This window comes from Podarcis vaucheri, assembly GCF_965113315.1.
Source record: "Podarcis vaucheri genome assembly, chromosome: 13".
Taxonomy (NCBI): Eukaryota; Metazoa; Chordata; class Lepidosauria; order Squamata; family Lacertidae; genus Podarcis; species Podarcis vaucheri.
The window spans coordinates 1,523,978-1,536,555 of record NC_138751.1 but is presented as its reverse complement, the minus strand read 5'-3'; the positions used below and the strand labels follow the sequence as shown (position 1 = coordinate 1,536,555).

The 12,578-nt window shown below is 55.5% G+C and overlaps 2 protein-coding genes and 1 long non-coding RNA gene across 3 annotated transcripts in view; 2 read left to right on the top strand and 1 right to left on the bottom strand.

Moving 5' to 3' along the window:
* The window catches only part of PLD2 (phospholipase D2), a 34,091-nt gene extending 30,178 nt beyond the window's left edge, over positions 1-3,913 (bottom strand). The window contains exons 1-2 of the mRNA XM_082197531.1: positions 3,555-3,913; positions 3,327-3,454 (exon numbers count right to left, since the gene is read on the bottom strand). Coding sequence (XP_082053657.1) covers positions 3,327-3,454; positions 3,555-3,897 — 471 coding nt within the window. The 5' untranslated portion in view covers positions 3,898-3,913. The remainder of the gene's footprint in view (positions 1-3,326; positions 3,455-3,554) is intronic.
* Positions 1-12,578, top strand: part of LOC309518140 — a 178,407-nt gene that overhangs the window by 142,627 nt on the left and 23,202 nt on the right. The window lies entirely within an intron of this gene.
* On the top strand, positions 10,019-11,485 carry LOC309518125 (uncharacterized protein C17orf114 homolog). Its single transcript, XM_082197969.1, has 3 exons — positions 10,019-10,173; positions 10,515-10,610; positions 10,889-11,485. Exons 2-3 carry the CDS (start codon positions 10,526-10,528, stop codon positions 11,059-11,061), a joined length of 258 nt encoding a protein of 85 aa, XP_082054095.1. The 5' UTR covers positions 10,019-10,173; positions 10,515-10,525; the 3' UTR covers positions 11,062-11,485.

Genomic DNA, 12,578 nt, shown 5'->3' with positions numbered 1-12,578 from the left:
CCCCATTGGTCTCATGCGGCAGCCTGGCTCTCCTGGGGGCTTCACCGGGGGCAAAAAACTGGCTAGCCCACCCCCCAACTATGGCACTTGGGACCCTTCCCGTTTGCCCTCCCCTTTCCACGCCTCCCACCCAATTCCGAGACATTCTGTGTTCGGAAACCAAAAACTGGTGGCGGGGTTGGACTAAATGACCTTTGGAGGGCCCCTCTGGCGCCACGATGCTACGAAAAACCAAGCTTGAAGGCGTATGAGAATATCTTGCTGGATCCGGCCAAGGAGGCGAACCTGCAAGGGGGACACAAGCCCCATAGCCGCTCTCCCTTCCTGCAACAGGTCAGATCCGCATGGAGCAGAAAGGGGGCTCCCCCCCCCTAAAAAGGTTCAGTTTCTTTTTCCTCTTCCCCTTGCAATCCCCTTTATTTCGTGGTGCATTCAGAGCCAGCCGGTTTGTTGTCTGCAAAACAAGCTGCTGCCTCTGCTCGGTGTCACGAGGAGCCGGAAAAGGAGGAAGAGGAAGAGAAGGGAGAAGAGGAGGTTTTAAATTACCGTATTTTTTGCACTATAACACTCACTTTTTCCCTCCTAGAAAGTAAGGGGAAATGTCTGTGCGTGTTATGGGTAAGTGTTTTTAAATTTGTTGTTAGCTGCCCTAAGCCTGCTTTTCTAAACCAGGAAGGGCGGGGTATAAATAAATAAATTATTATTATTATTATTATTATTGGACTCCCTCTCCCTCCTCAAAGGGGACCCAGAGGCCTGGCGGAGAGGCAGAGCCTGCTTGCAAAGGGCACCCACGGAACTCCCTGCCACTTGAGGAGCCGGAGAGCAGCTTGAGCTCCGGAAGGGAGAAACAACAGCAATCGATATCGGGGCTTAGATAATTCAAACATATGTGATATGAGACAGCTAAGAAAAAAGGAAGAAACAAACAAACATCAGGAAAGGGTGGATGGGAAGTCCAGAAGAAACTATGTATACAGTATATATTTTATATATATATATGCATATATAAAACCCTGTGTATGTGTGTGTGTATATAAATTTATTTATTTATACCCCGCCCTCCCCAGCCGAGACCAGGCTCAGGGAGGCTATCACCAGGTATAGAAACAATTGATTGAAATACAACTTAAAAACAGGATTAAAATACAACATTAAAATGCAGCCTCATTTTAGTAGATACGATGGCAAACACAATAAAAATCACATTTAGAAAACAATAATGGGAGAAGCAACGGCTGGTGGCAGCGGGAGCAGAAGGGGAGGCGTTGGGGAAAAGGTCTGGGTGCAGGATCAGTCCAGAGATCTGGGCACAGCTCCCCACAATGGCCCAGATCCACGGCAGGCAAAGGGTTTTGAGACGGTAGGTTTTTTGGGGAGGGAATCTGCATGGCTGTTTGGCTCAGAGACAACCGATTTGCAAGAATCAGAAGAGAGTTGCAGGGTCCGGCCCCCGTGGCCCCTCTTGGCCAGCACTCTCACGGGGGCCGGTCAAGGGCCCATGGTGGGGAACCAGCAAGCAGACGTGGGGTTTCCAGAAACTGGCCTTGAGAAGCATCTCTGCCTCCAGTGGGAGAGAGTTCCATAGTCTAACTCCGCACCAAAGAAGCCCTTTACTTTCTCCCTCTGCCCCGAATCCTCCAACATTCAGCTGAGTCTCTCGGTCTTGACCGATTAAGAAATCTGTGCAGCGCTTTCGGTTTAGTTGAGAAACAGCTCGTCAACAAAAGCCACACCTCATTTGCCTAACGGACGTGGAGGGGGAACCTATTTGCATACTATTTGCATACTGTTGCCAGACAAGAGGAGATGCCCACGGCTCAGCCTGGCAGAGGCAAATTCGGCCCTCCAGATGTTTTGGGACTACAACTCCCATCATCCCTGAACTGCTGGACCTGTTTGCTAGGGATGATGGGAGTTGTAGTCCCAAAACATCTGGAGGGCTGGAGTTTACCTATGCCAGTCTCAGCCGCACAAGACCTGCTTTGGAAACATAGCATTGTGCAGTTGTCAGGGACCCCCAGGGGTCATCCATACCAACCCCCTGCGATGCAGGAATCTCAGCTAAAGCACCCATGACCCAGAGTCACCCCATCTCTGCTTAAAAACCTCCAAGGAAGGGGAGTCTGCCACCACCGTTTACACGGAGGGGAGTGTAATTTGAGGGCCTGGGAGAGACCCGGGTTCAGATCCCGCGACTTGAGCACAAAGCTCTCCCTGGACTCAGCTCTCAGCCTGGACCACCTCGCAGGGCTGTCGCTGGCATTCCTTGAGGACTAGGACCTTGGAGTGAGGACCCACCGGGTGTGAGTTTGGGGGCCAGTCCCTGCCTCTCAGCCTAAGCTAATTGGGAGTTAAAGCGCTCACGGATTCATAAAAAGGATTGGGGGGGTGGAGCAACCGTGTGGGGTAGTGGTGAGAGTGTGGGACGAGTTCCTGGGAGAGAACAGGGTTCGAATCCCTGCACTCCGCCACGAAGCCTCCTGGGTCCCTCCGCCTGGACCACCTCGCAGGGTAGTTGCAGGGATTAAACGGGGAATGGGGAATTAAACTGGGTATAGAACACAATGAGCTCCTGGTAGGAAAATTTGGGATTATCAATGCCATAAGCAAGCAAAGAGAGAAAATAAGGCCACCTGGCCAACTCCTGGCTCAGTGGCCAGGGAACATTTCACAGAACTGTATAAATGTAGAGTTGGACCAGGGACCCCAAGGGGTCATCCATACCAACCCGCTGCAGTTCGGGAATCCTGTTCACGGGTTTCCCGCTGAGGCACCTGTGAGGACAGGGTGCGGGGCCAGCTGGGCCCCCCTTGGGCCTGATCCTGCTGCTGCTGCTCTCTCAGTGCTAGAGAAAGGTCTGTTTTTTTTGCTAACTGGATTTGCAAAGAGAGCTCCTTCCCTCCCTCTCCGGATTCTCTTTGTCTCTTTGTAACCTGAGACTCACTCACAGGACACCAAAGCCCCGCTCTGACTTGCCTGCTCAGGGCTGCAGGATCCTCCCCGGAGCAGAACCGGGAGGGCGAGGAGAGGCAGCGGCGCCCCCCTTCCCAAAAACCAAAGGTTGCCCGGCTGGCAAAGCCCCGAACCTACTGCCCTGTTTTTCATTCCCACGGGAAAAAATTAAAATAAAAGTTATAGGCAACTTTGCAGCGGATGCGCTGAATGAGGAAGTCCAGGTTGCCTTCGGAAAATAATATATATCATTTGACTCTGTGGATTTAATTGCTGTGATTCCCGCATCGCTTGGGGGCGGGCTAGATGCGCCTTGGGTGCCCCTTCGATTTCCGCCCCCCGCCCCCCTTCTCCCTTAGGCGCCCCCTTACCTTGGAACCGCTGGCATATCTCTCTGCGCTCTCCACGCGCGCAGTGACGGGGACGCCCCTAAGAAAAAGGGGTCCCTGAGACCGGAGGGGCTTCCGCTCGTAGATGGCCAGGAAGGGGCTGAGGTCACCTGGGGAGGGAGGGAGGCAGGACCGGTTAGGGGACCCCCAACTCCTGCCCCTAATCAACCCACAACCTACAAAAAGTGGGGCGTCCCTGCATCGACTGACCTGGCGCCTCGTCCCGGCGGAGACCATCTCTCTCGTCCTCCGCTTCCAGATCCGAGTCGTCCGGGGTCTCCCCGCCGGGGTGGGGTCTCTCCAAGCTCAGCATGGGGCCGTCCTGCTGGGGTGCGGGAGGAGGAGGAGGAGCAAAAAGAACCCAGGAGTCCGAGCCCTCATGCCGGGCCCGGAGATCTCCAAAAACTTCGGCACAGGAAATTCGTTCTCTCTCTCTTTCCCCGATTCCGCTGGAAATTTTTACGCGCAGGCAGCAGCCGGTCTCTCCAGGCAGCCAGTTCCTGCCCCACCCTGCCTGGTCCGCCTGACTCACGCCCCGGGAAAGGGGGGGCATCCCTCTCTCCCTCCCACCCCCCCCCCGCTGGTCCCAGGCGGGTCTGGATGCCGGACAGACGTGTTGGGCAGGAAGCGCAGGCTGGCCTCGCCCAGGGCGTCCGAGGGTCCCCGCGGGGCGAGGCCAAAGGGGTTCCCCATCTCTTGGAATTAAGATTGCCGGAAGAAATATCAACAACCTCAGATATGCAGATGACACAACCTTGATGGCAGAAAGTGAGGAGGAATTAAAGAACCTTTTAATGAAGGTGAAAGAGGAGAGCGCAAAATATGGTCTGAAGCTCAACATCCAAAAAACGAAGATCATGGCCACTGGTCCCACCACCTCCTGGCAAATAGATGGGGAAGAAATGGAGGCAGGGAGAGATTTTACTGTCTTGGGCTCCATGATCACTGCAGATGGTGACAGCAGCCACGAAATTAAAAGACACCTGCTTCCTGGGAGAAAAGCAATGACAAACCTAGACAGCATCTTAAAAAGTATAGACATCACCTTGCCAACAAAGGTCCGTATAGTGAAAGCTCTGGTTTTCCCAGTAGTGATTTATGGAAGTGAGAGCTGGACCATAAAGAAGGCTGATCGCCGAAGAATGGATGCTTTTGAATTCTGGTGCTGGAGGAGACTCTGGAGAGTCCCATGGACTGCAAGAAGATCAAACCTCTCCATTCTGAAGGAAATCAGCCCTGAGTGCTCACTGGAAGGACAGATCCTGAAGCTGAGGCCCCAAGACTTTGGCCACCTCATGAGAAGAGAAGACTCCCTGGAAAAGACCCTGATGTTGGGAAAGATGGAGGGCGCAAGGAGAAGGGGACGACAGAGGATGAGATGGTTGGACAGTGTTCTCAAAGCTACCAGCATGAGTTTGACCAAACTGCGGGAGGCAGTGGAAGACAGGAGGGCCTGGCGTGCTCTGGTCCAGGGGGTCCCGAAGAGGCGGACACGACTAAATGACTAAACAACAACATCTCTTGGCCCAGCCTCCTGCCCCCCCCCCCCCGTGGCTAAATGTCCCTAAGGACCTAGCGAGCGAGGTGGACTGCCCCTGCGCCAGGAGGCTCGATTAAGGACGGCAGAAGGGTCCACATGTTCCAAGATTAAAGCCTTCTGGGATACCATATAGAATGAATTGAAAAAGACTGTGGAAGAAAGGGGTCAAGTTTACTGCATGTACGGTTTTAAAGGAAAATATTACCAAAATGATGTCTAGGTGGTACTTAACCCCAGTCAAATTAGCAAAGATTTATCACAACAGTGATAATGTCTTCTGGAAATGCAAAGAAAAAGAAGGTACTTTTTATCATATGTGGTGGCCTTGCCCCAAGGTGAAAGATTTCTGGAAGAAGATTTAGAATGAATTGAAAAAAATGTTGAAATATACATGTATTAAGAAACCAGAGGCCTTTCTTCTTGGAATAACAGGTTTGGAATTGCCCCGGAAATATGTTAAATTATTTTTGTATGCCACAACTGCAGCTAGAATTTTGCTAGCTAAGAATTGGAAAACACAAAAAGTTCCAACAGTGGAGTAATGGCAGATGAAGGTGGTGGACTTTTCGGAGCTAGCCGACATGACCAGAAGAGTCCGTGACCAGAAGGAGGAGGACTATCAGGAAGAATGGACGAAATTTAAAAACTATTTAGTTAAATATCTTAAATTAATTGGACTACCTGCAAGTACCAGATAGGCTTAGGATTTAAATGTGTAATGTGATGAATTAATATGTTTAAAGTTGAAATGTAAAGAAAGAAAGAAGTAATTTTTTTAAGAACTTAGGTTTTGGAAAACCGTTAAAATGATATACAGTGAAATCCAATCAGAGGGATATGAGGAAGTCACTTAACAATGCTACAAAGTTTGGTTTAGATAGAGTTGAGATATATGTCTGTTTGTTTGTTTTTACGTTTGTTTGTTTATTTTTTTCTGGAAAACTAATATTTTTTTTTGAAGAAATAAAAAACGACGGCAGTAGGGGCGTGCCGCTGGAAGAGGCCAAAGGGGGTCCTCACCTTAGCCTGGCATCGTGGAATACCCCCAAGGGAAGCCCCCCCCCCCGCAGAATCCGGGCGCAAGAGGAGCACTCTCCCCTCTGGCATTCAGAAGCATTCCCTGCTTCCTCCTCAAGGAATTTGTCCTGTCCTCTTTTAAAGCCAGCCAGGGACCCCGGAGCGCTGCCGTCTGCCTGTGAAGACATTATGGGGCGAAATGGGCCTGGTGCAACAAGGCGGCTCTCTCCGATGCCAGAGAACTCTGCAAATCGGGGTAGGATACTAGAGGAAGAGGCACCATATCTGCATAATATTTGGACAGGGCTGGAGGAGGGGCACATGTGGGCCTGCCTTGGAGCAGTGGGGGGTGAGCTCCAGTGGTTTGCCAGCTCCTAGACTAGGTTCACCAAGTCATGTCCTGCTAACCTTCTGGCTGGACTAGTGCAACGCACTGGGTATGGGGCTACCCTTGAAGACGGTCCCGTGAGAGTGCAAGGAAATCGAACACCAATATTGCAGGATTCGCACTGGCTGCCTAAGACAAGGCGCTGGTGTGAGTGCATAAACCTCTACATGACAGAGGCAGAGCGGTGTAGTGGTTAGTGTCAGGCTAGGACCGGGGAGAGACGAGGGTTCAAATCCCCCCACTCGGCAGCGTTTGGGGCGAGTCCCTGTCTTCTCTCAGCCTGACCTACCCAACAGGGCTGTTGTGGGGCCTCACCTGAGATGGGGGCGGAGAAGGAAGGTAGGATAATGCAATTAAACGAATGAACGAAGGACTTGGGACCCAAATCTACAATCTCCCAATGATCAGCCCACTTGGCTGCCCGAAATCCTCTTGGAGAAGGCCAAATAATATGCCCCAAATCCTTTCGCTCCAGTAAAGTGATTTGCTTTAATTCTCTGGGAGCAATGCAACGGTTTGGGTCTTTTGCGGGAAGATTGGTTTTGCTGCCATGATAAACTCCCACCGCCCAGGAATTCTATGGGGTGAAGGGCAGCTGGGAGGGGCAGCCCTCGGAGGGGGAACGAGGAAGGCCAGGGGAGCAGGTCTCAACTCTGCCTGGCGTCTGCTCTCACCCTCTCTATAAGGGTCACAGAATTTTGCGTTGGGACCCCGCAGGGTCATCCAGTCCAACCCCCTTTAATGCATTGAACCTCGCTTGATCTTCCGCCCCACGTCCACCCCCAAATTGGGAGCTCAGCCGGGCAACCTCAGGAGCATGCAAGCCCAGCCAAAATGGCACTTGCCTGCACCCCTGGTTGGCACTGCGCCCTCCAAGCGACACATCCCCACACCGGAAGATTAAAAGAGGATTTCCCCCGTCTTGACCTGAACTGAAACCGGGAATCCCAGAATTACTACAGCCTCAGGCAGGGCTTCCTCTTTTGCAGGGGTCAGCAAACTGTTTCAGCAGGGGGCCAGTCCACTCTCCCTCAGACCTTATGGGGGGCCAGACTAGATTTTGAAGAATAAAATAAATGACTAATTTTAAATAAAAGAGCACATTCTACTCATGTAAAAACACGCTGATTCCCGGACCGTCCGCAGGTCGGATTTAGAAGCCGATTGGGCTGGATCCAGTCCCCGGGCCTTAGTTTGCCTACCCCTGTTCTTTTGCCTCCGGGTCTTGCCTGGAGGATGTGGGTCTCTTCCAGGCCCAGAAAAGGGGGGAACTGGAGATTCCTGCATTTCAGGGAGGGTTGGACTAGATGACCGCTAGGGGTCCCCCTTGCAGCTCTACCATTCAAAGACTGTGGCCTTGGAAGGGGATTGGCTTTCTTTTTCGTTGGAGGTTTTTAAAGAGAGCTCGGGTGGGATTCTTTTGCTGAGATCGTCCTGTGATCTATTGGTCACTGGACGTCTGGGGTAGATCACTGGTAGATCACTGCCCTCCCAAAAGAAGCTCAACAAGTTTGGCTCAACTAAAAGAAACATTTTTGCTTCCTGCACCCCAAAAAATGTGGCTTTCCCCCTCCGTAAAAAAAAAAACCTGAACAACTTTGGCCTGAACCCCCAAAAAGGGGAGCAGATCACTGCCAGTTTTTAACTCTGTGAGTAGATGGCAGTCTCTTGGGAGTTGGCCACCCCTAGATGACCTCTGGGAGTCCCTGCCCCAAATGCAGGAAACCGAAAGGGGTTGGGGGAACCCCAAGCCCTGACTCTGCAAGTCCAGTCGTGAAACTTCATTAAGGCCCAACAGAACGGCTGAAAGCCAAAAGCAGCCCAGGACTTCCTCAGCTGCTTCTGTCCTATTTGCAGGCGGGTTGGGCTAGATGACCGCTGGAGGGTCCCTTCCGACACTACAGTTCTACAATTCCTGCAAGGACTCAGAGATATGCTCTCGGTCTACTCGGAAGTAGGCAGCGAGGGTGGTCCGCTTGCAGCTCCAAGAGCAGCTCAGGTAGCTGCCCTGGGGCTCTGACTAGAGAGGCAGCGTGGTGCAGTGGTTAGAACTAGCCTCTGAGAGAGTCCAGGGGGGGGAGTTTGGGGGCCAGTCCCTGCCTCTTTCAACCTAACCTTCCTTGCAGGGTTGTGGTTCCGGAGATCAAACGAGGGGAGGGGGTAAAATGGGCAATATATCAGCGGTCAGTAAACTTTTTCAGCAGGGGGCTTGTGGGGGGCCGGACTATATTTTTTTTTGGGGGGGGTGGAATGAAGGCATTCCTATGCCCTGCAAATAACCCAGAGATGCATTTTAAATAAAAGGACACCTTCTACTCATGTGAAAACACGCTGATTCAATTTAGAAGGCAATTGGGCCGCATCCGACCCCCGCAATAAATCAATAAATGGAGAGCACTTTCGGGAGCTAACAGAAACTCCAGCCCAGGAGTCCAGGTCAAAAGACTCAGGACCCCCCCCCCCCTAAAAAAAGCAGCAGGAAGCTAGACAGTTAGACACGTGTCTCTGAGCGGTGTGGGGACGCCCCAAAGCCCTGCAAAGGGGGCGAAACCAGACCCAGACCCGTTCCTTCCTCCCCCCCCACCTATCCGCTCGCCCCCATTCCTGGGGCGCAGAGAGAGAGAGAGAGAGGACGCCCCCACTTTGCTCCTCCCCAGAAAAAGAACCCAGGCGTCCGGGCCCCTGTCCCACCATGCACGGTGCTCTCCCCCTCCCACCCGGCCCCAGTTTCCGAGGGGGAGGAGGAGGAGGAAGTACCGCCCCCCCCCAGCTTGCCAAATTCCTCCCCGAGTAGCGGAGATTTTGAGTCATAAGGACGGGGGGGGGCAAGAGAAAGGGGGCGGGGCCTCGGGATTTTCCAGGGTGGGGAAGGGGGGTCTTTCCGAAGCCGGAGCCCTTCTGATCTGCAAGGGGTGGGGGGGGGGTCGGGATACTGGGATTTTCCGTGGGGTGGGGAGGGAGGGAGGGAGGCAGGCGCGCAGGACCTGGTGGAAATTTACAGATGGGGAGGGAGGCCAGGTGTGTGTGTGTGGGGGGGTCTCACCTGCAGGGTCCGGGGGGGGCGAGCAGGGCGCCGTCGCTGCTGATGCAGCTGGGAAAACCGGCCGCGGGGGGGGGGGGGCGGGGAAGAAGCCCCGCCCAGAGGGCCCCGAGCCATGTGCAGAGAGCCGCCGGCGCCGCCCCTGCCCTTCCGCCCAATCCCCAGCCGAGGCGAGGCAGGATGAGGCCCCCCCCTGCCCTCGCCCCCAAAAAGGGCTGCTCTCGAGCATGCACAGAGCGCCTTCGCTTCCCGGACCCCGAGACGCGCTTTCCTGCTGTCGGATGGGACCCCGCAGGGTCATCTAGCGCAACCCCGGCCGGGGGGGGTTGGGGGTTCAAAGGGCCACTTTGGATTTTGGAATGCCACCCACCCCCATCAAAAAAAGGGGGCCCCGGTTTGTTTTAGGCGCTTCCCAAGGCCCCTTCCTGCGCCTGTTTCTCCCGAGTTCGTGGCAGATCTGGAGAGTTGGAAGGGGACCCCCGAGGCCATCCAGCCCGACCCCGCGCAGTGCGACGGGCGGCGTTCCCCGTTTGGCCCAGACGTGGATCCTCTGCCCCCCGAAAAAGACTTAGAAGGGGGTGTCTCGCGCCTTTGGGGGACTCCCGGCCGCCCTGCCGGGGGTGCTGGAGAGGAGCAGGTATATTTGGGGTGCCCCCCCCCGCAGGCTCCAGCTGGACGGAGGGAGGGAGGGAGGCAGTTGGGGAGGCGGCGCCGGGCGCTGTTTGCCGGAGGAGGCGGGAGGGGGGCGTCTCCCCTGGCCTGGCCCACCCAGGGCGGGGGGGGGCGGGGAACTCCCCGTCTTGACACTCCGGGAGCCCCGGGAGAGCGAGAGAGGCGCGGGCAGGTGAGCAGGGACCCAGGGGAGACCCCAGCCCGGGCCCAAAGGGAAGGAAAAACGGGGGTGGGTGTGTGGTGGTCTCTACTTTGGGGTGGGGGGGTGGGGAGAAAGAGGCCAGCAAGGGGGGGCAGAGCCCTGGAGGCAGAACCCCGCCCTTTGCAAATGTGAAAAGGGGTTTTGTAAAAAAAAAATTAGGGGGGGTGGGAGACAGAGCAGGCATGCTTTGAGGTTTTCTCTGTGCTCCCTACCTGATTCTCCTGTGTTTGCAGGGGGGTGACAATGGGGGGCAGGGAGAGCACACACCCCTATTCCACATGCCCCCCCTCACGTCTCTCTTTCTGCCTCAGGATCGGACAGGATGGGGTCAAAGTTTCCCAGCTGCTTCCCCCGGGGAAGGCGCTCCAGGCGCCACAGCAAGACGGAGCAGAAGGAGCCCCCCGCAGGTAAGGAGACCCCCCCCCCAAGTCCCTTGCACTCCCCTTGGTCAACTTCTCTCTGCCCTAGATGCAGCCCACCCCCCAGGGCAGGGCCGTGGGGATCCCTTGCCCATTTGCCAGTGAGCTGACCTGGCCCCTCCATCCCACGTTTCCCTCCCTTGCCTGCCTTTTGGGAGAATCACCAAATGATAGTTGGGACCCCAGGCGGTCATCCAAACCAACCCCCTGGAGAGCAGGGGTTGCAAACTCTGCTTGAGCCTCTCCTCTTCCTTCTCCACCTGCAGCAGCCGCTTCCTCCTCCTCCTCGGACGCCCCCCAAGCTGCAGCGCCGCGGACACGCTCCACGCCGTCCACCAGCAGCGAGACAGACTCCCAGAGTGGAAGGGCTTACTTCAGTGGAAAGGCCAGGGTCTCCTTCCGCCACCAGCTGGACTCCGAGAGGGAAGTAACCAGCTGAGCTCCCCCCGAGGAACACTCCTCGCCCCCCACAGGTGCCCCTGGAGCAGGAAGACTGAGCTTGGGCCCCACAGGAGACTCCCGGCAATACAGGGTGGGGGGTCAGTGCAAGCCCCCCCCCACACCCCCAGCAAACTCGTTGACAGCGAGCGCAGCCCGCGTGTTGGAAGCTACTGGGGTGAGAAGAGGGGCTTGGCTGCTTCCCAGCCCCCACCCCCCAAAATGATCCGAGGTCAAATAAGCAAGGGGTGAGACCCAAGCAGAGCTGTGTGAAAAGCCAGGATGTGGGCAGCGACCCCAAACTGAAGCGGACTAGTTGTGGGGCTCAGATGGGTGCAACCTGAAACAGACAGGTTTGCAGGCTTGGGTCCCGAACCCAGAGCCCCAGCAGCAGAGATGGAGCAATAAAAGTCGTTACTCCCCCACCCTCGTTTCAAGTGTGTGTTTTTTTTGAGTCGGGGTTGGGCTGGATGACCTTTGGTGGACCCTTCCAAGACCCCAGCGCTTCTCAAACCAGGCCCAGCTCACAAAGGGCAGGTGGGTCTCCAAAGAGAGGGGAGGGGGTGGGCCCCAATTCTTTTTGCCACGTTGAGCTGCTAGGCAGGGGGCCCAGGCAGTGTTGTGAGCTGCTTGCGTGTCAAGGCCTCTCCTCCGGCGCTGGCGCTGGGCCCAATCCGCCCGCCCGCCCGGTCCAAGCAGAAGGCAGGCTGGAGCAGGAAAGAGGGAAGGGCCGAGTGCGAAACCAGACACCCCACCCACCAAAACAGGCAGGCGGAGGAGAAGAAAACACGTCGGGCCGTTAAAAGTCAAAATTAAAGGACGGCGGGCCCAGAAATAGTGGTTCGAGGGTCCTTGTTTTCTGCACGGCGCCTTCTCCGCCCCCCAAAAAGTGGAGTTTGGGAGAGGGGGGGGGCCAGGGCAGGCCTGCGGCACCTTCTTCCTCCTCCTCGGCTGGGCGTAACCCCTTATCTCACCAGGGTAATCACAGCCTGGGAACAATTGCGGCAGGATGGAGAAACCTCAATCGGGATTAGAGGGAGGGAGGCAGCTAGCAATGCGGAGTCAGCCACCCTCACAGGGGAGGGGGGGCCACCAGCGCCCCCTGCTGGCACCTGGGGGGCACAGGGAGAAGAGCCGGGCGCTGGGGACGGTCCTGCGCCAGGAGCCTCAAAGGGACAGAGAAAGGTCACACCCCTCCCTTTCCAGGAAGCCGTGAGACAGGGATCGGGCCCATCAAGTCCAACATCCTGTTTTCACAAAGCCGTCCTGTGGCAGGGAGTTCCGCAGTGTCACAAAACTACGAGTCCAGCAATGCTAAGCCAGGGCAGATCAAACCGGAGAGTCAGTGTGGTGAGGAAGGGAGGCAGGGCTGGACGAGGTCCAGGGTTCATATCCGGCACCCCAGCCAGATGGATGGGGCATAAATAATAAAATTATTATTATTAATCCTCCCCACTGGGCCCTGAAGCTGCCTGGGTCACAGGGCCTCTCAGCCCAACCTACCTCGCAGGCTCGTCG

Bases quoted from the DNA above. Each gene is read 5' to 3' on its own strand.
- LOC309518125 (XM_082197969.1), top strand. From the start codon at position 10,526: ATGGGGTCAAAGTTTCCCAGCTGCTTCCCCCGGGGAAGGCGCTCCAGG. The intron at 10,611-10,888 runs GTAAGGAGACCC...CTCCACCTGCAG, and splicing joins GCAGAAGGAGCCCCCCGCAG to CAGCCGCTTCCTCCTCCTCC.